Here is a 24,457-nt window from a genome sequence, read left to right as displayed (position 1 = left end):
TTGCAGCTTCAAGGGGGTGAAAAATCCTTCCAGCAGGCCTAAAAAGAAATTAGTTATTAAATGGTTTTGTTTTTGCAACAGCGTTATTATTTTCATTTGATATGTGTTCAAATGTGTTTCCGTTTGCGTATATTTTTGAATAAAGATCAGAATTAAGTTACTTATTGTGAAGCTCAATATAATATGTAATTATCATATATGATTTCTCTTTTTTATTATTGTACTCTGTTCAATATTGTTTTTATTATATACTCTTACAATACATTCATCAAAATGGTTTCGTAATCTGTGCTTTTAACGAAGTCCAATATTATACGTTTTATGTTTTTATTATTATTTAGTTGATTTTCAGTGTGAAAAATATTTAATATCTTAGGGGCAATGAATGTATGAAAAACTCTTTTATATACAAATGCTTTTATATGAAATGTGTAATGTTTTATTCGGTTTTGGCACTTGATAAACTCAATTATATCTATTTGTAGTTCTATTTTTATTTTTCATTAAGTATTTTACATTTAATTGGAAAAATTTGATACCATCATCATTTGGCGTCCCATAAGGGAAAAGCCTAGGCAAATTTTGCCCATTGCTCTAACACCAAGTGGTTTAACATGAGTTGTTGGTCATGTGAGAATGAAGAGAAACATTATTCTGTGGAAATTCCCAGAGTTTGGTGGCTGCTCCGGGGACGAAAATTATGGTACCTGCTACCACATTATATTGAATCCCTGTATATGGGAGATTATGGAAAACCGCAACCGGTAAAGCCATATCAGAAAATTTGAGGCTGCTCCTGTCTGCGGTGCCCGGGAAAATTTGATAACTTTTACAAAAAGTTTTGTCTCAAAGATAAGAGTATGGCATTGTATTTTGAAACTATCTATTAATATTCGACGTCTTATTCTGTTATATATATATTATCTAATTTCCGTATAATATGCACGTAATATGATCGTCCCCGGGCACTGATTGCGTAATTGATAATTGAATACATCCCATGCGTAAAATAAATCCTTTAACAAATAATCTTAATATTTTAACACTAGAATTCACATGAGCGGTCATTCTGACCTGACCGCTTTTGAAACTTTGATCACCCACTACATCTTTATTTTCCAAAATTTGACAATTTCGTACCAAAAATTTTGTTTCATTTATCTTAAAGTGTAAAATATCATCTGCCCCATCTGGGATGGGGGAGGGCCGAGTGGAGGGAAGGCATAGGTGGTGGAACTCAATAGATTCAAGTTACTTGAGCCCTCAAATATTTTTGTGAAGCATGCCCCCAATAATTCATGAACAGACAAAGCGATGCTCCCCGGCACGCTTTATTTAATCTATTATAAGCAAGATGTCTCTGTCATTCCTAGTAACCCTTAACTGTTTTGCCTCATCAAAACTCCTGTGCAGGAGTTAAGGGTGGGTGGAGCAATTTACATTCCGAAATTCTGAAAGCAATGTAAATGTGAAAAATATAAACATGAAATTTCTTCACGGGGTTTGGGTTCCCGTATTCATAAAAACTCCCATTATGGCAATATTTCAAGATAGGCAACCCTAGTTTTTATGGGGCTTGTTTTAATCCAAAAATAAATCTACATTTACAGCTGTATCATGTATTTTTACAATGGCGGACATTTTGACCCCTTCGGTACCGTAATTCTTGGACGGGTGGAAATTCTGGTGAGTTCCTAACAATAATGTCGATGTCTTATTTGTCACACAAAAAAAAAGAACTAAACATTCAAATTATTAGTGAATGATACTGTTTCTATTCCAAAAAAAGAAAAATTCCGGATCCTGAAAATGGGGGGGGGGGGGTAATGAAGTTTCAAAAACGTATGAGGAGGATTGAAATGATATAGGGAATGAAAACGTCTGGCCCGAGGGCCGAAGTCTAGTCCTGACTCAAAATCACGGATGAATACAAACTCTTCACCTGTTCGTGCGTAATTAATGTTGAATTGTTCATCGTGAAATGCGCAGCTCTCTATCTTTAAGGGGGGGCAGAGTGTTGTGCCTTTTTCTAAGACGTATTTTTTGATCCTTTACAGAGAGGGAGAGAGATTTATGTGTTGGCGTGGTTGTGTGGAACAATCATTGGCATATGGAAGGAAAGAGATGAGGATGTGCCCGGGCATCCTTCCCTGGGAAATCGAGGAGTTGAGAGAGGAAATAAAAACCAACATCTCTCGGCTTGAGCGCCATCTGTCGATCCCTTGCACCATCATCATCATGGCGTCTGCGCTGCTGATCTCTCTCACCGTTTGATGGCCCCTAGATACCTATTTCCTTCTCTGTCTTCTTCTTCTTTCATAAATGTTTCTTTTAAATAATATATAAATTGCAAGTCCGCCTGCAAGTTTTCTTTCCCTCTCGTTATTTCTCCCCAATTGAGTTCGTTCCTCCAGACACCCTCCCTATAATAACAATAACAACACACAACAACAATATTATTATTCTTTCCGGTCCTGACATCCATCATCAGCAGGTGAGTGAAGTTTCCGTATTTTCATTTTGCGAAATGTCAAACGTCCTTCAGTCGCACGCACACACACATTGGCGCATAAAACGCTCCGAGTACCATGTGTAACATTGATTACATCGGAAATGAATGTCACGCAGTTGTTTGCTGAAGTCGGTGATGCACATTAATTAGTGCTGTAATGAGCAAACAGCTGGCGTAATGACCTTTAATGCTTTTTGCCTGATATTTACGTGCATCGATTTGTTTCTAGTAAATTATCGCGATCGAGCATAGTTATACATTTTTACTGCTTTGATCAGTATTCCCCACGAGAATGTTTCCACGCAGTGTTTTTTTTTTGGTTTTTTTTTCAATTAGCACTTATTCTAGAACACCTAAGTCAAACACCGAGCCAGGGATCGAACCCCACCTTCACCCCAGTGGTGGACGGCTGAAGTTGTTCCCCGTTTAAAAATCTTGCCACAGAGAGCGACGGGCCTACAACGGTACGAATATCCAATCATTACACTTCACTCACCCTTTGAATTAGAGATGGCAGCACTGAAAAATCAGACACAACACTAGATACGCATTCACACTGTTAGGTATACACACTCACACTTTGTTCCAGAATCTGCCATGAAGCTGGGCTGGAAATGATCTCGTAACCAGGATAAATTCGGTGGCAGAGTCCAGAAAGTTCATTCATTCAGCCAAACACTGAGAAAACCAATAGCCGTTCGATATAATTTCACTTAAATTTCCGCTTAGTTCTGAAACACATCCCCGCAGACGTCTCAGCAACTTCTTGCGCGACCCTTGAGGTCCACGGACCACTATTTGAAAACTAGTGATCTACACTGTTGTAAACCACGCATCCATACAACATTGAATATTGATGAAATAATCATAGAATAAATAATAATTGTATGGTCAGGCTTACTTATTCCAGTCAGGGCCGTCTCAAGAGCATCTTGCCCCCGGGCCAAGTGCTTTTTCTGACGCCCTACCTGGCGAATTCTAGAAAATTTCAAACAGACCTCACGTTTATGAGGCCCCCGGGCCGTGCCTGGGTGGACCCATGCGTTAAGATGGCACTGATTCCAGTAAGTCGAAGTTTCGATTGCTTTCTATAATAACCATGTTTCAGCTGAAGGTGAATGAGAATAATATGCACATGATGAAACACGTTTTACTTAAAATATTTACGAGAGCTTCACGTTTAACCGGAGAAGGTCTACCTGTTGCATCACAAAGCATTTCGACACGAGAATCATAACACTAATAATCCTGGGATTGAAAAATGCCTGATCCTAACGTTTTTTCTTTTTATAACTAAGTTGTTTTTCGCAAATAAAACAGTATCACACAAATTAAATTTCTTTTTACAATACAATGGGTGCATTAACTTTGACCCGTAGGCACGAGCGTCCGAAGTATTTCAGACCTATGGGTGCTCGTCTTGATCTTTATACAGTAGATTTTTATTGCTAAAATCGATAATGGGGGGGGCGAGGGGTGCTCGAACCAGTGCTAAAAGCTATCGTGGGTGATCGAGCCGAGCGCGCATAGCACCCCTGGTTCCGATGCCACTGCTCGTAGGCCAATCTGGCTTATTTGAGAATATGGATGCCGAAGAAATCTGTCAAATGAAAGCATAGGTAACCTACGAATGGTTACTATCGTTCATAAAGACCTTTGTACGAATTGAAAGAGGTACAGGGTGAACATAAATTTCTCCTATTCTCTGAGCTGTCTACAGCCTTAAAAATCTTCATCTAAAAACTATGAAACTTTGCGAACATCTAAATCAGGGGTGCACAACCTCCGGTCCATGGGCTAAGTGCCGAGGGGTTCCATCCGAACAGTGAAATGGTTGTGCACCCCTGGTCTAAATGAATTGATAGGGGAATAACTTTTTCCAATCCTCCCTAATGTACTGTACGCAGGTCTGAAAATCACCGCACAGGTTTCGGTGCAAAATTAACGTGTTTGTAAAAGAGTTCTACCAGCAAAGCACGTTCTTGTTAACTTCTACTCCCAAATGAAGAAATCAGAATGGAAATTATTATTCTGAAAACACTTAGATACCCTTGCCCTGAAACTTGATCAGTTTGGTCACATTTTTTCCCGACAATTAGCACGTACAGGGCGATTTACATGGAAAACACCCTCTATAGGTGAATTGTGAAACTTGTTTTTCCTCGCTTTTATATACTTCCCCACCCTTCCATCGAGACATTCTTAAAGTTTCATAGTCCTTTCTGATCATTATTTATGACCGTAGGTTGCTCAGAGCAGGTGACTTTTAATTATATCACCCTGTATGTTTTATACTGATTACATGAAAAGTTTTTCCTTTAGAATTTGGCTTTGAAAATTAGTTTATCTCTTTCATGGCTATCAAAAACATTCCTGGACGAAAAATACTCACAAGTCAGAAAGTTTGTGCACCCATGTTTTAAACACACAAATATAGGGCGAGGTGGCGTGGGGGGGGGATATCTTCGACCCGCAAAGGGGATTCCATACGGCCCGCGAAAAAGCATAACACAACCTTTCAATTTGCCTGATCAACAGGTGTGCGTTGCGCCATACAAATCAACGTGAACAAGAATGGCTAAGCTTGTCTAAAGCTGTCTACTCTTGTCATGTCTAAACGGTGTGCGCCAAGCCATAGTGCGATAAGTACACAAGTATGTGGCCCGCGAGCGGTAGCCATCTCGATTTTATCATAGCCTCTTCAGTCATATCTAGAACTGAAAAGGTTGTGCAGCTCAGTTTTAGAGCATCATTTCACAACCCTGCAAATTATGATATCTTAATAGACGTTATCTTAAGGAATACTATATATCTTAATGAAGTCGTTTTTAGTTGTATTAACACCTTTCACCTCAAGCATAAATGATTAGTGGTAGTACACGGCTATTATTAGAGGATATTCAGCCGAAACTACAACTCCTTCACAGTCAGCTTTATTCCTCCCACCCACTATACTTCACATTTCTCTGCAATACACGTGCACGAAACCGAAACTACGTATATCCAGGTGTGTTGAGCATCATCCGATTCCTGTACAATTATGTGAAATTACTATCATTATTTATCTGTAACGCTACGAATGTGTTTATTTTCTTTGGTTAGTTAACGATGGCTTTTATTTTGATTGTGGTTATTTTGTTTTTTTTTCTTCTTTGATTGTTCATCGCAGAAAATGAACGGAATACAGTTGCAGTTGGTAAGACCTGCTCGATATAATATAATAATTGATCTCCTTTCGCTCCTTTATTATATTATTATTATTTCATGTTTCTCTCTCACCTATTTTTACCCGATTCTCCTTTTTTTCCGCTATTTGCCCTGCTTGTTTCGATGTTCACGGACCCTCTTCGGAATCTATGTGTGCTGTAAGGAAGCCTCAAAACTGGGCCTTCATTCCCATATCTTTGCTTTTACGCCCTCGCATAATAATATAAAACTATAATATCGAATTATAATTGCTGAATGGTTATTAGCTCTGTTAAGAATGGAGCCAATGACGTGGAATGTGTGCAGTGCCCAAGCTAGGACTTTAGTCAGCCAGCATGCTGTCTCTGGACCTGTTATTTTACTTACATCGATGTACGCATTTTTTTTTTCTTTTTTGCTTGTTACGTTATGCACTGCAAACATATTTTATGTTTCTGCTTCCATCCTTGCTATGTGTAAACCTATATTACATTGCAACCATCGGCCTCACGATGTTAGCGTTTGTGTAAATATCCAATATTCACTATCAGTATATATGAATGAAAAATTCAGTATGTATTTCTTCCGCTAGTATGCAACAACTTCATAAATTTGCTTTTGGTAGGTATTAAGAGACACGAACGTTTCTATTTAGACATTGAATTGATGTGCTACGTCTGTCAAAAGTTTTGCGATATATTTTAGTCACTTTTTACGCGTTAATTTGTGGCAAAGGCAAGTTCATGAAGTAGTTGGTAAAGCGACTGGGCAGAAAAATGTCAGACTTGGGGCTAACTGTTTTACCGCACACCAACTCCGGTTATATCGTCATACAGCACTTTACTACCTATCGAGTTGGGTGGGAAATGAAGACGTCATCCATCGTGGTGACCCCAGGTTCGATAGGAAAACATACTTTGGCTAGTTCTTGTCCACTGGAAGCTACTTCGAGCGGTAAAAAGTCCAGTGTATGCGCAATAGCACCATATCATACAAGCGACGCGATTTGTTATTGCTCGTCGTAGCTTTCAGTGGACGACCAGCTTTAAGTTCACTTGAGAATATCCGAGTGCTATTCATCGGATTTGTGTCTATGATATGGCTCAAAGCCTCGGAATCCAAAGTTTTTGAACTAAGTAACCTTGACTCATCGCGAGGAAAACTTTGTGAACCCGTGGGTGATGTGTATATGCGTATAAAAAATGCGTTTTCACCTTTTTTGGAGCGCGTATTTCAAGTTGCTTCTATTGCGTTATAGTCAAAGAAAGTCATGAATGGAAAATGATCGAATTCTCATCTTTGTGCCTATCAGATATCACATGGGCCATCTAACAGCGTGACAAATACCGCAATGAACTGCGAACATAAGCATTTCTTTTTGCAGTTTGCCCTTGGGGTTCATTCATGCGCAAGTAGAACTTTGCTAAAACGGCTGAATTAAAGAGTTAAAGTTAATGTTTCAACAAATGCAATCCTAGATTTAATTATTACGTATATACATGCATATTCCCGTGAAGAAGGAATTTCCAACCTATTTCTTGCGAGTAACGATCTAAATCACCCAAAAGTGCTCGATGCTTCTGCTCAATCTTGTACTCTCGAGGTATTTCGCCTAAGCGTGATCAAACCATATTCAAATTGTATTCAAAGGTTAGCATTAAGCTGAATTAATTTCAAGTATTGGCTACTATAGTTCCTTACATGGGTACTCTTCTTCTGATAATAGGTATAGACCGGGTGTTTTCAACTTTTTTTGAGACTCGCTCTCCTATTACACTCAGCATCAGAAGGACACACATACCACAACTTTGGCATGTGCTCTAATTGAGATAAACAGCGAGAATTCGTTCGTATTTGTCGGTTTGATAGGTTTCGATAATGATAAGAGCGCAGATTCGAGCACCACCGCCACCATAGAGCACTGTTTCCTATTGTACCTTTTTATACGTATTAATAATTTCCATGCCCTTGTTACCGTGGGTCACCTCGCTGTTCACGGTCAAAAATGCGGAATTTTCGACTCATCATGGTAAAATACCGTAATAATAATAAAAAAAAAAATTCTCTCAACACAACATTTTGCAGGATTCCCTCTCGATGGGTGCCTTGACGGACATGTCCCTTCTTCAGATTTTCTGAGAGAATTTGCCATTTCGTAATACGATCAAGACCAATAGAATTATCTCAAAAGAAGCTTTAATATTTGAACAGGAAATATTTTCCTCTATAAGCTTATTTGAACGCAAAAGTTCTTGGAAATCGTAAAGCGAAGATTGAAACAAAAGGCACACAGAGAGAAAGAGACTTCCCAATGAACATTTAAGTGGGCGCCGGGGCAACCGGGGTGGTTGCCACGACAACATCAGCAGCAATCTTTGTCTCGCGACGTCCCTTGTGTGTGTATGAGAGAGAAACAAAATATCACAGACAGACGAACGCAGAGAGACGCTTCCCCCTATTTTCCTTATGTGTGTGCTGCTCCCCATCATCTTCTGATAAAAGTTTCATAATTAGAAGGAAAACGAAAAGTTAATTACAACAACTACGACTACTCTGTGTCTCCGGGAAAATAACTAACGGTGACATTGCCGAGGAGTTTTTGACATCGCAGTCATCTTCGGTGACGCTTAAAAGCCTTGAAGAAGCACGTTCGAAACGTTTCCGATTAAAAAAAAATAACAAAACAAATAAAAAACCTCATTTAACTTCCTTTTAAAACGTCATCTCGCAGTTTATTTCCGGTAGATAAATCGCAACGTTGTTCAATTGTGAAAATACTAATGCGGATGTTTTCACAGACAGGTGCTAAAATGGCTAATACGGAGTGGTAAATAGGGAAAATAATCATTTGTGATCTTAATCTCGTTATTGGCATCGATCGGAACATAAGCATGAAATATATGGTGAGCGAGAGCAAAGAGAGAGAAAAACATAGAGAACTTGTTTGAATTTATTTCAGTAGCATTTGGACTTGATATTACGTCCGTGATCGTAAGTGGGTTGAAACAGCCATCTAATTTCTTCAGGTGCTAGCGGATACTGTCTATGTACGGGCCAACTTCGAGGCACGAATATGTGAGCCCCTCTGCTATTTGAAATAAGTCTAGCCGCAGAGAACAGATAGACCTGCAACACGATATTCACATAACATGAAACAATTCAAGAATTTCAAGAATTTATCATATTTACTTCGAAATGTGGAAGACAGATGGCAGCAACAGCAAGAACACAAAAACAACCAAGCCTCTTACAACATAATACGTTAGGGACCTCGTATACACATACACATGCTCCAATTCGTTAGAAGTTTCACAGCAAAAATCACTATATATAAATCCTTCCTCCTTTCAAAATACCATATATACACTGAAGAGCCAAAAAAACTGGTCACCTGCCTAATATCGTATAGAGCCCCGCGAGCCCGCAGAAGTGCCGCAACACGACGTGGCATGGACTCGACCAATGTCTGAAGTAGTGCTGGAGGTAATTGACACCATGAATCCTGCAGGGCTGTCAATAAATCCGTAGGAGTAAGAGGGGGGTAGAGATCTTTTCTGAACAGCACGTTGCAAGGCATCCCAGATATGTTCAATAATGTTCATGTCTGGGGATTTAGGTGGCCAGCGGAAGTGTCTAAAGTCAAAAGAGTGTTCCTGGAGCCGCTTTGTAGCAATTCTGGGCGTGTGGGGTGTCGCATCATCCTGCTGAAATTGTCCAAGTCCGTCGAAATGCACAATGGACATGAATGGGTGCAGGTGATCAGACAGGATGCTTACGTACCTGTCACCTGTTAGAGTCGTATCTAGACGTATCAGGGGTCCCATATCACGCCAACTGCGCACGCCCCATACCTCACAGAGCCTCCACCAGCTTGAACAGTCCCCTGTTGACATGTAGGGTCCATGGATTCATGAGGTTGTCTCCATACCCGTACACGTTCATCAGCTCGAAGCAATTGGAACTGAGACTCGTCAGACCAGGCAACGTGTTTCCAGTCCTCAACAGTCCAATGACGGTGTTGTCGGGCCCATGCGAGGCGTACACGAGTAAGGGTACACGAGTGGGCCTTTGGCTCCGAAAGCCCATATCGATGATGTTTCGTTGACTGGTTCGCACGCGGACACTTGTTGATGGCCCAGCATTGAAATCTGCAGCAATTTGCGGAAGGGTTGCACGTCTGTCACGTTTAATGATTCTCGTCAGTCGTCGTTGGTCCCGTTTTTGCATGATCTTTTTCCGGCCGCAGCGATATAAAATATACGACATAAAAGCGTTAGAGCCACGCATATATAGCACGCATGCCGGAACGTGTTAGAAATTCCGCAGAGGAATGCGTACGAGGTGTATGCATGATCAAGGAGCAAAAACATAATATTTTTAATGAACGTTATGAAATATAATCGGCAATACGGGAAGGATTCCGTACCCTAGGAAATGAAAAGAGTTAAACTTTGATATAAGAGACGTTAGACGAAGTTCTCTCTGTCTAGAGCAAGAGACTAGGTCAGTGAGTGATCAAAAGAGTGACCTATAAAGTGTGTAAGCATTAGAGTGACCAAAAGGATGACCTATCGAGTGTTAAGCGTGGAAGTGATCAGAAGAGTGATTTGAAGAACAAGTTGCCAGGCCAGTGCGAGACTGGAAGAGTGACCAATACAGGGTGTAAACATGGATAGTGCACTTTGGAGGGACGAATAGAGTGACCTAGAACGTGTGCAAGCATGTGAGTGATCAAAAAGTGATGTAGAGAATGTATGACCATGGGAGCGACCAATAGAGTGACAGAGAGCAAAGGACCAGCTGAATGAGCGACCAAAAAAGTAGCGGGCGTTATAGCCGAGGGTGACAAATTTGAGTAATGAGTAGTCAAGAAAAAATATATACTGTAATGGGAGCAGGGGGCGGTAGAATTTTTGTGTAGCCTACACGTGCCAAAACCGTAAATCCGCCTGTGCCAATGCGATACATCAGTTTCACTATCGACCACCAGAAAATGAATTAGAAAGATAAAGAAATCGTTTGCACTCGCATAGAAAGGGAAAAAGACCAAATGCTTCTCGTAATTCAATGCCTTTCGCAACAGCATCACAATGTTCTTCTATGTGTTTGACTCGTAGCCGAGACAACCAAGACGCACGTCACCGGGTGGCACCCAAACACACATCAGAGAGAAATAAATAAGTAAATAATTGCCATTAACAGTGATTGAAGAAAAGGAAAAGAAGCTTCAAACGTGTGTGTGTGTGTGGATATTATTAGTTTTCCTTCAATTCAGAGCATGCGTTAAATTTTGAAGCAGTCTCGAATACACTTTCGTTTTCTGAAGGTCACAAGACCTAGTCCTAATTCATCGAGGTCAGTTTACTACTAGAAAAGGTAAGTTGCGTTGGATTATTTTTCTTGCCTGTACTGACAACGAATGCGCGTATATCGGTGAGAGTGCTGCCATCTAACTTCGGATCCGGAAGATAGAAATAGGCAATTAGTGAACGTTTGTGAATGTAGTTCTTATAACCGTGGCTCTCGCGAGATTTCATTCTTGAACTGAGAAAAACATCAGTCCGAGCAGAATTTCTTATGATTTTTAAATCTTATGTCATTTCCCACGACTGGCCTACCAAGGATTCTCGTTCACTAAAAAATTGGGTTAGGCTGCGTCATAAACGCGGCAGTCGCGTTTTTTTGTGCTTTCACAATCGCTTGGTAGGTACTGACATAATTTACAAAGCGTAAAACAATGAATCTGTTGCAAATCACGGCAACGAACCTAGTGGCCAATATATCGAAACCGATGCGATATTATTGGATATTTTTGTAATATGCATCTAACGATACCATTGATTTTGACTTGCGAATCCTCCCAATATCGTCAGATGTAAAAGACGTATTCACGTCAATAATTGTGTTATTAGCATAGGCGGAGGTGGGCAATCTCCTCCCACCCGTTCGAAGAACCTGTATCCACTTATGCAACACGACCACTTTATGGGTACGAACATTGCGCACGTTGGTTTCCGATTTTGCGAGTCGGCGCCGTTACGACTGCTTAAAAACTTGAAATTTAGGTTTTTAACCAATAAGCAAGCAACGGTGCCAATTTGCAGTATCGGAACACTATGTTCGTACCCTTAGGGTCCTAAAGGCACCAGAATCAGAGTTATTAGTTTCGAAACCCGGATGGAATAAAGGATTGTTCCGGATAATTTTCCACAAGACTCCGGGATTGCAAAAACAAGAAGCGGTTCGACGGACAAACACAGATTTATTTACAGAACAGCAATTTACACGTATTTACAGGCTAATCAGAGAGCTAACAACTTTCTCTCAACGTTCAAACACATCTGACTGAATCTCCTTGTGCCTGTCTAGCCTGCCATCTTGTGAGAGCCGCACTATTCATAACCCCGACAGAAACTTCGACAAATAGAACAATCGACAAAATTCTATCTTACATTTTCCTAGTCGGCGGCGCTACTGTATGGAGGATTTGGACCACTGTCTGGAGGGGCGGGTCTTTCTAGAATGTTCCCGCCAATTCTCTGCCAATCGCATACCTATGCGCTAGATCGAAACCGGTATCAACTGATTTCGACATTTTGAGAGCCATCAGAAGAAATCGCGCCATCTATCGTCGATAGTTCGTAACATTGCCCTCTCTTAGAATTGTTCGTCCCGACAATAAAGTCCTCAAATCGGCGGGTTGTCACTGCGGTAAGAGGCCAGTCTGTTGAAGTGGACTACCTTGCACTTCGAGGATGGCGTCTTCTGGATCCGAGCTACGACGTCGTTCATTCTCTTCATAACTCCTTCCCATGACGTCTGAAGTTTCGGGCACAGTCCTTCCTGGCGCTTCGGGTTCCAGAGCCAGACGAGGTCCCCTTCCTTGAAGTCATGAGTCGTGGCCCTCGCACCGTAGCGGTTCTTCATCTTTTCGAGGCCGAGGGTTATCCTGTGTCTGGCGATTCGATGCATGTCCTCGAGGCGCTCCTGGAGTCCCTGGACGTGTTCTTCCGGTGGAAGAGCAGCATCTACCGGTCGCCGGAACATCAGATCACCTGGCTTGCGAAGGTCCTGTTCCATCAGCGATGGCGAGTATCCGGTGCTCACGTGGGCGGTCCTCGGTAGCGGTCGTAGGATGTTCGGGGCGATTCCTTTGCGGGCGGCGAAAGCGTCGCAATTCTTGCACCACTCGTGTACATCGGTCCTGGATTTGTCCCAACAGAATCGTTCGCGGACCTTCTGGAGAGTCTTGATCACGCCGAAATGTCCACCGGTCGGGCTTTCGTGCAATTCTTTCAGCACATCTTTCACACGGCTCCTTGGCAGGACGAGTTGCCACCGGAACGTCTTTCCACCCTCCGACTCCCATCTGCGGTACAGCACGCCATCTCTCATCTCCAGAGAGTCCCATAGCGCCCAGTATCTCTTGGTCGTCGGACTGGAAGAGGCGACGTCTTGCCATGTCGGCTTATTACCGGTGGATTCCTTCAACTCCATGATCGGTCGTATGTCGGGATCTTCTAGCTGGGCCTTCCGGGTAATCTTGTCGCTCCAAGGATCGTCACTTGAGACTTAAGATGTTATCCGTCTCACTATAGGGCTCACCGGTCCACATTCTTCTGCCTTGGGGCAACGACGACGGTTCCGTGGACCCGGTCCTCTTGTCAGGGCGTCGGCATTTCCATGCGCATTCTCTTTACGAGGCCGGATCGTCCTCTTCCTGCCATCTGACCCTCGTGAGAGCACAGTCCTGGTCCTGCCATTGGTCTTCCTTGCATCGGCGATGCACTCTTTTTCCGCCTTTGGAATGTCTATCACTTTCCTTGGAGGTACATCGTCACGACCACATCTGAGCAGGGCGATACGCTCCTTCGGCGTATGCAGCTGGTCATCCCTCATGTCCAAGGAAAATCCGTGTTTCCTCAAGAAGTCCACTCCGATGATGCACGGATCCCTTATGTCTGCCACGAAGACGGTGTGTCGATAGGTGACCGTGGCGAACTTCAGTGAGACTTCCAATTTTCCGCGCACAGTCATTTTCTCACCCGTGACTGTCTGCAGCGTCAACGATAGTGGTACGTAGAGAAGTCGTTGCTGGAATTTCCGAGCCAGGTCCGTCCTGACGATGCTCACGTTGGCTCCGGTGTCGATGACCATCTTGCACGGCAGTCCATCAATCTCGCCTCTTACGTGGAATCCGTGGTCTCCTCCGTGCAGCTGTGAGACGTGGTACACTCGGCATGGCGCATCTTCCGTACCGGTAGCTGTGGCTGCGCATGCGCTCCGTAGGTGGCCTTTTCCGTGGTGTTTCCAGGTTCCCAACGACTTGTCTTTCTGGGTCCCACGATCGCTCTTGGCACTCTTCAGGAGATCTTTCAGCTATCTGATGATGTTCGCCCTGGTATCCTCCGCAACCGAGCCTCGGGCCACTCGGTGCTCTCCCCTCGAAGCTTGACGGACTGCCTCGTACTTCATGGCGTAGACGAGAGCACTTTTCACGTCCTTGTACTCGCCCAGGCGCAGCGCCTGCTGGATGTCGGGGTTCATGACGGAGTCGACGAAGGCTTGTAGGGTCAGCCCGTTCCTGATGTCCGGCGGACAATCGGAGTATGCCAACCGCGAGAGTCTCTCGATGCAGCCTGTGGAAGTCCTTGAGGTAATTTTTCCGAACCTCAGGTCCAGTGCGTTCGTAAGAGCTTCATAGCTGGATCGGTCCTCGGCGGCGAGCATCTAAAGCACCTCGGCGGCCTCATCTCGGAGAGAGGCAGCTAGGTGGAAGGCCTTAAGCATACAGTCCCATCCGTTCGCAGAAGCGATCATCTCGAGCTGGGTCCTGTAGATCGACCACGATGTCCTGCCGTCATATGCCGAGGACTTGATGTTCTGCCGGTTGACGTCAGCTATAGTTGGCAAGAGAAGGTGGGCATCCGCGGAAGACGTTGGCTCTTGGATTTTCTTCTCCAGTTCCAGTATTCTTTTTGAGAGCTTTTCGTCGACAGCATTCACCTATTCAGTGATGGAATTCATTTCTTGAGAGAGTTCTTCTTTTACTCCAGCGACGGCAGTGGCGATGTCATCCTTCACTCCAGCAATGGCAGTGGCGATGTCTCCCTTCACAGTGGCCACATCCCCTCTAATTTCAGCGATGGAGGAGTTGACGACGGTAACATCCCCTTTGACTTCGGCGATGGAGGATTTGATTGTGGCGACATCCTCTTTGACAGCGGCGATAGAGGAGTTGACGGCAGCGATGGACGAGTTTATCTCGTTCAGAATGCCCATTTTCATCTGGCCCATCACAGACATCAGTTGGTTCAGCTGTTCTTGCATCTCATCCATGCCCATTCTTCTCGTTTTCATGCAAGTCTTGAATTATCCCACTTCTGACACCAAATTGTTCCGGATAATTTTCCACAGGACTCCGGGATTGCAAAAACAAGAAGCGGTTCGACGGACAAACACAGATTTATTTACAGAACAGCAATTTACACGTATTTACAGGCTAATCAGAGAGCTAACAACTTTCTCTCAACGTTCAAACACATCTGACTGAATCTCCTTGTGCCTGTCTAGCCTGCCATCTTGTGAGAGCCGCACTATTCATAACCCCGACAGAAACTTCGACAAATAGAACAATCCACAAAATTCTATCTTACATTTTCCTAGTCGGCGGCGCTACTGTATGGAGGATTCGGACCACTGTCTGGAGGGGCGGGTCTTTCTAGAATGTTCCCGCCAATTCTCCACTTAAGCACTTAAGTGACCCGCGGGACATCTACATATTACTAAAGGGACCCACGGTGCTGTTTGACATCACTTAGGCGGCTTCTGCCACATTCCCAGATTACTCAATGACCCACGGCATATTTATAGATCACTTGGGTGACCTGGGACCAGATTCCAGAGCATTTAAGTGATCCTCGGCACATTTCCAGATCAGTTTAGTATCCCGCATCACTTGAGTGACTTGTGTTGCTGTCACCGAAGGGGCCCGCGGGACATTTTTTTCAGAACACTTAATTGGCCCCCGACACATTCCCTGATCACTTAAGTGACCCGCGAAATGTTTACAGATCACTTGGGTGGCCTGTGACCAGCTTCCAGAGCACTTAGGTGGTAGGCAACACATTTCCAGATTACTTAAGTGACCTGCGGTGAGGTCCCAGATCACTTAATAAAGTGGCCGGCACTCCCCCATAGGTTGAGCTCCACGGGTCAGGGCACAGTTCTGGAAGGCCAGACAAATGTCCAAGTCAGGTTTTCGAATCTAGGCGTGTTTTATCGGCGCGTTAACCAATCAATAGCTAGTGAACTGAAAAACACTTCGCTGCATGAAAAGCTGAAATGAAGGGAAAAATTTAGAAAAAAAAATGACGTCACTTTTCAGATGTTTTCTTTGTATATATATATATAAAAAGAGTAACAAAGAAAACGAGACAGTTGGAAGATGTGCTCATAATGGATTCAACACGTGGAGAGGTTATTGGAAGAAGCTAGAGAAAGCCTTTCGTTGCTCTCGGTCAATATAACATTACACGTGCAGAGGTTCACTTTCGTGCGTGGTCTGCTATTTGTTTTGACAACGATGTATACTAATTTCGTGAAGCGTTTCCTCGCAAAATGTCTGCTGGTATGTCTACCTCTGAATTGTTATATTTGATGCTACCCACATCACAGTGCATATCTATTAATTTATTACTTGAGTGTTTGAAAACCGAGAACACAACGCGTCCTGAACCTATTTCGATGACATTCGACACCTCGGCTGTAACGCCAATAAGAGTAGGTCTAACGATCGATATAAAATAATTCTAATGAACCCCCTTTAACGTCAACAAAATGCAATGACCTTGGATAAAACGACACATTTTTCAGAATTTTTGCATTTTGTATTTTAAACGTATGTCGATGAAATGTTTGCCGGCGTTTTCTATTGAAAAATATGACACTATAACAACGAAACAGGATTCGTTGCATGATTGCGATCATTGTTCGGGTTTCTATCCATTATGCGTAGGAGCGTTTACAGAATTCTCGGAAGCCATGGGTCCCCCTATTGATTTTTTTTCCCATAGAAAGAAGATTGAGATCCTAGACTCTCTCCAATCTATGCATTTGTCATTTGAGCTATGTTTTTGAAGGGACTTGAATTAGTTTTAGGGCTTAGTTGAAATGATAAACAAGCCCATTGAATGTTGTTTTTATCTCTGAACAAAGACCATCCAGAATTGATGCACGCTATATTTCTGTAGCATTTTACAGTCAAATTCGGTTATAACTATGTTGAAGGGGGTTTAACAGCACGAATTGTGCTGAATAGTCGCGAACGGCGAGGTTTTTAAGATATAAAGGAAAGATATATATACCTTATAATTATATATCCTATTAGTCGGTTATTCAATCCTTATATAAATGATGCAGAAATGAGCAAAGCTCGCATCTTCAGGCGAGGTCTTCGTATTAACCCTTTCCGTGGCACCACAGTAGAGAAACTAAACCAAACCCCCCCTCAATAAAATGTCTTTTTTTAATGTCAATGTCATAGGCTTTCTTATTTTGAGCAGGTGCTAAATATTGGAATGTATCGGGAAAAAAGTTTCATTGAGAAATCGGCTTCACAAAATATCTGGGCTTGAAAATGCTGAAATAAGATGCTTTCAGGGAAGCGAGATAACCTCGTCAATGCCGCTTAACCCTTGGCGACAATCCCGAGATATCTCGTCGAATTTGATCTGCTTTATTTCGCTCACCATAATCGAAATATCGCAGCTTCTTTAAAATGCCTCGAAGTAATTTTTACAGTAAAACGTTTTTCATCTCCCCGTCCAATCAATCGACTGCCGGTGGGTGGAATCAGCTCTTGTTCAAGGTTAGATATGAGAAAGAGCGAGAAAAAGACTGGGGGTTTCCGTTTAGCACTTTATATGCTCAGTATAGATAATAGATTTTTTTCCCCCCAAAAGTCTCTTCCTAGAAAGCTACACACGTCATAGCAGGTGTTTTTGTATCATAGTGAGGGAAGTAAAAGCAATGGGCGTATAAATTCTTGGAAATAGGTGGCAATTTGTGGATTTTTCACAATTTCAAATGTGGCAGTTATAATGCGGATCAGGAAAATTATGAAAACCGCTTTAATTGTTGAGGTGAGCGGAACGCATCTTTGAAATTTATGTTGGTATTTAAAAAAGTATGTATTTTCACCCTCAAGTATTTCTCGATTCGATGTAGGTTCTGAAGTGAATTCTAGAACCTCCTCCCTTCAAGTAATAGGCAGAAATTAAAGGTCTTAGTCAACATTCACATCCCCGCACCGATACTCGCTATGGATACAAAGACCAAAACCTGCATTGATCGGGATCAGCTCCCCCTAGGAACTGGATCAGAAGTTCTTAAGTGTTTCTGTTCCGCAGACCATTTGTGACAGACACGAGGGCCTTCGATTCTTCCCCCCCCCCCGTTTCCAATGAAATGAAATCCACGCCCCCCCCCTTTTCTCCTGCCGATAAATTTCGTGGACTCCAGTGTTGATAAAATTAAGTCCACGGAACCCCCTTAATATTCGGTATATAGCACCATTGAGTTGCTTTCTTGCCCAAATTCACAAACCTTTTGAAATCTCAAAGGACCCCCTGGTTAAGAACCCCGCAATAAATGGAAACTGAGCGACGATCGGCAGTCAACGAATTCTTATTGCTATAATTATCGAGAGAAAAAGAAGCTAGCATTTAATCAACGTATTGAGCCTGAAATTACAAGTATTTCTTGGGTAAAAAACACTACGAGAACGAAATCGCTGGAAAATTTGTCGTTACATCCGAGTTCGTTGACTTTAAAAGCGTGGCTCGTTAACGTAGGGACGAAATCAGAAAGAGGCAAAATGCTCAACTGGCCCGGATGGCAAACCGCAGGGGGCGGTAAATTTTAAGAAATAACGATATACAATGTCATCGAATTTTACAGTATGAGAGGGCAGCAAAACCACGCCCTTCCCCCCCCCCCCAATCATGAAAATCCTAGTTACGGCCCTGGTAAACGTTCAAACTTCGTGCTAATCCACTGAGATCTCCGCTGATTGACGTTATACAACGAGTGACATTCGAGAATCGCGTTCGGGGAGATTAAGTCGATCATTTTTTTTTCTTCTAAGAGTGATAAATAATCTGTTTCTGACGGAGATGATGATAATCATGGGTGGTGATTTATTTCGTTGTGAAGCGAAGGCAGGGGAACCCCATCTCTCGCGACGGGCGATCATCAACGCCTATTTCATAATGGCGCCGCTAATAAAACAACGACGAAGGCGAGTAAATGAGAAGAAAAAAAAAACAGAAATAATTTTCACATGTTATTTCGCACTAAGAGACTTACTTGTCTTTTTCTTCTCATTCGACGCAATTGAGAAGAAATGAGATCGAGGAAGTGTGTGTGTGTTTGGTGTCTGAGCTTGGTGTGTGTAACTGACAACCCTCGTCGGTTTTTTTTTTTTTCTTCTCAAGCTCAGAGGTCAGTTCTTTTGAATAGACGGTGGTTTTAATGTATTTTCTCCTCCGATGTCGAAATAATCCCGGCTCTCAGTAAGTATTATTTATGTTTCGACCTCTATAAAAATCTAGACTTTTGTCCTTGGCTACTTTGTAGCCCAAGGGTGGCCCGACCTTTGGGAAAGTGCGGGCCGCTTCATTGGTTTGAAAACGTGTCGAGGGCCACCTTAGTGATCTAAAACACCACTGCAGGTCACTTAAATAGTCTGGAATCGTACCGCGCTTCACTAAAGTGATGTGGAACTGGTTAGGGCCTTCTTAAGAGTATGGACCTAACCATGGCAAATTTCATGCTTCGAAAATTTCAACTAGATCGCATCTTTGTGAGGTCTCGCTCTTCTCTTGAGGCCCGGGTGGACCCATGCGTTAAGATGGCACTGTCTCGGGTGGCTTAAGTGCTCGAATTGTGCCACGAATCATTTAAGTAATCCGTAAATCATGGGGGGTGAGCCCTTCCCCCAGAGTCAAAGACGGAGCAGACTGATCGAATGTTACTTCATATATACACATATACAACATCATCGTGCCACCCCAGACTTTCAAGTCTATCTCCGATTATGTTGTAAATGTGCCGCATTCTCATAAGTGATGTAGAAATGTACTGCGGGTGGTAAAAGTAATCTGTAAATGTTCTGCGGGTCCTCCCTTGAGTAATCTGTAAATGTACCACTGAGTTCATTTTTAGGTTTGATATCGCGGACCACATAAAATGACTCCGAGGGCCACGTTTCGCCCATGAGCCATAAATTGAGCAGAGCATACCATGGATTGAGCATGGCAAGTATGGTGTAGCCATACATTGTGTTCGAAGTTTTCACGACTGGAAATTTTGTAATATCTAGTGAGTCTTGCCAGGGCTACCCTTAACAGACACGAGGCCTGCTGCGGAAAAATAATACCCCCCCCCCCTTCATCATGGTACAGGCACGAAACCAAGGTCTGGGGAGGGGGACTTATTATAGTGTCCCATATGTTCGTAAATAGTTTACCAATTCCTTCAATTTTTATGAATTTATAGATTCGAACGTGGTTTGCAAAATAGGTTATTTTCATGAAGGGTATATTTTGCGGTACAGAAAACAATTCTTAATTTCCTCAATAGAAGGAGCTGAATCTTCAATCTTTTCGGTGTCCAAAACATTCGCAAAGCTTCAGTCGGCGATCCGTAGCTAAAGTAAAACAACTTCACCAATAGTGCTTCAACCACCAATGTCAATATCGCAATGAAAACCTTATGTAAGCGTCAGTGACAGGAAAATTCAGAAATGAGCTGTTAATCTTACATTCTGCGTTTTATAGGACTTGCATATTTCCAGTGGTTTGCTTCCGTGCAATGGTGTGCTTCATCTATCAACAGAAATTTGAACTATTTTTTTTTTTTTTTTTCTGTACAGAAACCTGAGAACTTTTTCGCAAAATGCATTAAAAATGCCAAATCCTTCAATTTTTATGAATTTTCAAACTATTGACGAATTTTATTCGCATATTAATGGCCATTAACGTACCGTATTTTATGGGACGCCCATTTTTTAACCTGTAATGGATTTTTGGGGTGAGGGGTCGTTCAGCCCTCATCTGGATTTAAGAAAGATAGATTTGGTTGGAATATACTGTATAACTAACGTTCGCTAATTTCTCATACAGATATTTTTAAACGTTCATGAACATTTTCATAATTACGGCGAAGATGATCATGAGTGAAGGAAATTTTTTCATTCATATTCCAACGAGTGTGGGGGGGGGGGGGCTACCAAAAGCGCAGGGTCCAGTTTCGCCGCAACTATCACTTACCTTCTTTAGTGTAGCTTTAGCGGTGCCCCATCTCACAGGGGATTGTCCACTGAAAAAAAACCGTTCTTAATAGCGGCTGCACACCACGTGAATGTGAGAAAGTAATGAGTCTATCCAGTCACGTTTGAAGTAGACATTTTAATGAATTCACCTGAAATGAAAGACAAAAAAAAAAAACCAGTATTTCACAACATAACGCATCTTATTATTAAATTTTTCTGGCATTAACACCAACCTAGCCTTGTCGTGTGAAATAATTGCGTGTATTTAATGATGATTCGTGTTGGCGATCGGATTTTCCCCGAGTCACCCTGCGCAACAAACACGCGATCACATTTTTATGAAGAAGAGGGTAATTTTCTCAAAAACTAACTTTATCCTTAATTACCAGTTTAGCAAGTTTCGTATCTTTATGAAAAGATTTAAACGCAATGCGCAATTTTTTTTTTTTGGAACAATACTGAATAATCTCAGTCATTTCATGTATCAAATTTTCAGAAGTCTAAGAAATTAAATTTGGTGGCGAGACTAATTTCTCTTCCCCACCCTAGAAATTTTATCGAAATAACCGGTTCGATTTTTAAACGAAAATGTGGCTGTACCCTACTCACTCTTGGAATAAACCGATGGCGGGTAAGTGTAGCCTACTATAACCTAGAATCTATTTCCATGAAATTTATGTAAATTAAAAATTTTGACTTGACGATGCGGGGCAATCGTACGAAGCTTCATCTGCCTTTTTAGTTAAACTACTCCTGTCCGTCCTGACCCAATATGTTCGAAACTTGGTCATGGGCGAGTAGTGTTGCCGCTCCATCATTGGCAATGATCGCCAAATGTTGGAGGCTGGAAGGTGTTGGAAGACTGGTGTCGAACAGAACCACCAGGGCCTTCCATATTCCATCCAAAATCAAAAGGGGTGCCTTCCTTCACGATTTTTCAATCCGTCTGGCCACGCACATCGGTCGAAGAACGTCAACAGTCACAACACGGTGTATTCTGGAACATTGGGGCCAGCGTGTAGCCAGCTTATTTCATTTCTTATGAAAAGAAATGAAATAAGCGCTTAATTTCAGAAAATATAGCGCATATCACATTTAAATATTTTTACTACATATATCGCTCTCATTTCGTGTATCGAATTTTCAGAAGTTTAAGAAATTGTTTGGCGACTAGTTTCTCTTCCTACTGCGAAGTTAAAGCCCTAGGTTTTGGCATACAATTGCCAAGCGTCGTACAACCAGTATTCTGCTTTTGCTTCATTGCAGCAAGAAAAATTGGAAGAAATAATATTTGTGAATGCCTATTGGACTAGGCTGAAAACGAGTAGCCCTATCTTAATGCATGAAAGCCAAAACTAAAGGCTTCAATTATTTCTAACTGAAAGGCAAAACTAAGGCTCGAAATTCCAGGATGGCTTATCCGCCATATTTGTGTGAAGCACGACATGTCATCTCTAACACCCAATTGCTGTTTCATTTTAACGATTAGAATCACTTTGAACAAAAGCAGGTTTTTTTTTCATGGCCACCAAGACGCGACAACATTGGCAATGATCATCAGATGTGAAGCTGAAAAGTATTGGAAGGCTGGCCAAAGAGAACGACGAGGACCTTCCAGCCCCAAGTCAAAGGAGACGCCTTGACTTCGCGATCTTCCGTCTAACCACACATTGGCCAACAGTCGCAACACGGAGATTGTTCTTGAAGCAAATATTCGCCAAAGAACATTAGCCAGGCTAGACCAGCTTGTAGACAGTCTACTCTGCTGGTGCTTCATTCCGGCAGAAGCAAGCAAACATTGGAAGAAAATATTTGCGAATGACCATTGGACGAGGCTGGGCGTTATTGTGACCCTAGCTTAAGCCCCTACTGCGGATTATATGTAGGAAAATATGGTTCTTGTTTAGTTCAGATTTCAAGCATGCGTTCAGCTGACATTTTCGCATACATATATGCAGGAGGGTTGTAAAAGCTTTGTTTTTTTTACTATACTCGTAAAGCGGGAAATAACCCCTTAACGATCGATGAAATATTTTTCGTCCAAACGCCAGCGGGATAAATTCAATCCAGTTCTGTTTTTTTCTCTCATCATCGTGAATCCTTGTAGTAACCCTATGAAGCTCAGTAGTTCCCCTCCCCCCCCCCCGTTTTTCCTATACTCCTGTTGGTTTTTTCCCTACATATATCTTTCTACTATACAAATGTAAGGGTGAAAGAAAATACGGAAGGTTAAAAATCGACAGTATCCTTATCTACTTATCTGTTATACTGTTTTTTCCTTTTTTTTGTTCATCTTTTTCCTTTTCTACTTTTTTCCCGTTTCCTGTTTTATGGGGCTGTTACGTTAGAACAAGGTTACCAGATTTATCGCCGGTTCATCAAATATAGAAAATCCAAATTTGTTGCCAAAACCTTGTACGTGAAGGGAGTTAATGAAGATATATCTTAACCCCCTTTGTATAAAAGCTGTTGCCGAAAAATCTTATCTGTAATAGACGTATAGGCGAGATAAATATGGTTGCCTTGTTCGCATGATAAAAAAGAGGCAAAGAAAAAAAAAACTAAGGATGGGGAGGAACAGAACAGGCAGTAGTAATTAGATAAGCGTTAGAGAGATTAGAGATGTATAGTACCTTGATTTTTCACCCTTACCTACGTGTTTTCTTTCATGTATACTATATAATAGGTGGATTTATTTGGAGAAAGATACATTATATGTAGGGGAGGGGAATGCCCTGGAAAATTAGGAAGGGGCGAAAGAGCTGAGGAGAACGGGGGAATCTTAGAAGAACAGAGAAGGGGGAACATACACAACTTTGTTTCATAGATTTACAGTAAAGCTTCACGATGAAGAAAAAAATAGATTGAAGACAAACAATCAGCTCTGGATTGGATTTATTCCACTGGCATTTGGACGCAATATTACGTCCCTGATCGTAAAGGGGTTAAGAACCAAGGTTATAACGACACCATTTTGGGATGTCTTGAATGTCGTAATAACCGAGTTTGACTGTATTCAAAAGAATTATTGGAAAACCACTACACCGATCGTTTTGAAAGAATGCGTGGCTTGTTTCCGGTACCAATTAACCATCCTCGTTGTCCAACCATATAAGATAATGATCTCCGTTTTCCATGCCGAAAATGCGTTTATTGGTGACAGTGATCAGTAGCCGTAATCCTCTCGATCGGGTTTTCATTTCCCCCCATCAGTTTTGTGGAAACCAGTAACGAGACTGCGTGTGGTGTATGTAATTGCGCGAGGAGTGATGACCGTCTCTGTGGAGTCGGTGTCCACATCATTCATAATTAGCGCCGTGTTTAAGCGTATAACAGAGTTCTCAGTCTCGGTTGGGGGATGATTTAGTTATCCGTGGATTTATGATGCTAAATAAAGCTCGTGAATTGCATCCACTTCATTTTGT

At 42.2% G+C, this 24,457-nt stretch overlaps 1 protein-coding gene across 5 annotated transcripts in view; it reads left to right on the top strand.

Annotated features, from left to right (window-relative positions):
* The first annotated feature begins 2,205 nt into the window (after nt 1-2,205).
* The window catches only part of Nep3 (M13 family metallopeptidase neprilysin 3), a 43,395-nt gene continuing 21,143 nt past the window's right edge, over nt 2,206-24,457 (top strand). The window contains exons 1-2 of one of the 5 annotated variants that reach the window (XM_089241923.1): nt 2,206-2,494; nt 5,682-5,708. In XM_089241923.1, coding sequence (XP_089098049.1) covers nt 5,685-5,708 — 24 coding nt within the window. In that variant the 5' untranslated portion in view covers nt 2,206-2,494; nt 5,682-5,684. Of the gene's footprint in view, nt 2,495-5,681; nt 5,709-10,963; nt 11,075-16,136; nt 16,329-19,194; nt 19,273-24,457 lie in introns of those variants that run through there. The other 4 variants (XM_089241924.1, XM_089241925.1, XM_089241927.1 and 1 more) reach the window with 4 other exon arrangements.

Source organism: Pholcus phalangioides, unplaced genomic scaffold (genome assembly GCF_987345545.1).
Source record: "Pholcus phalangioides strain wild (caught in Gottingen) unplaced genomic scaffold, Ppha-v1.0 ptg000014l_1, whole genome shotgun sequence".
Lineage (NCBI taxonomy): Eukaryota > Metazoa > Arthropoda > Arachnida > Araneae > Pholcidae > Pholcus > Pholcus phalangioides.
This window is presented reverse-complemented; position numbering and strand designations above follow the sequence as displayed.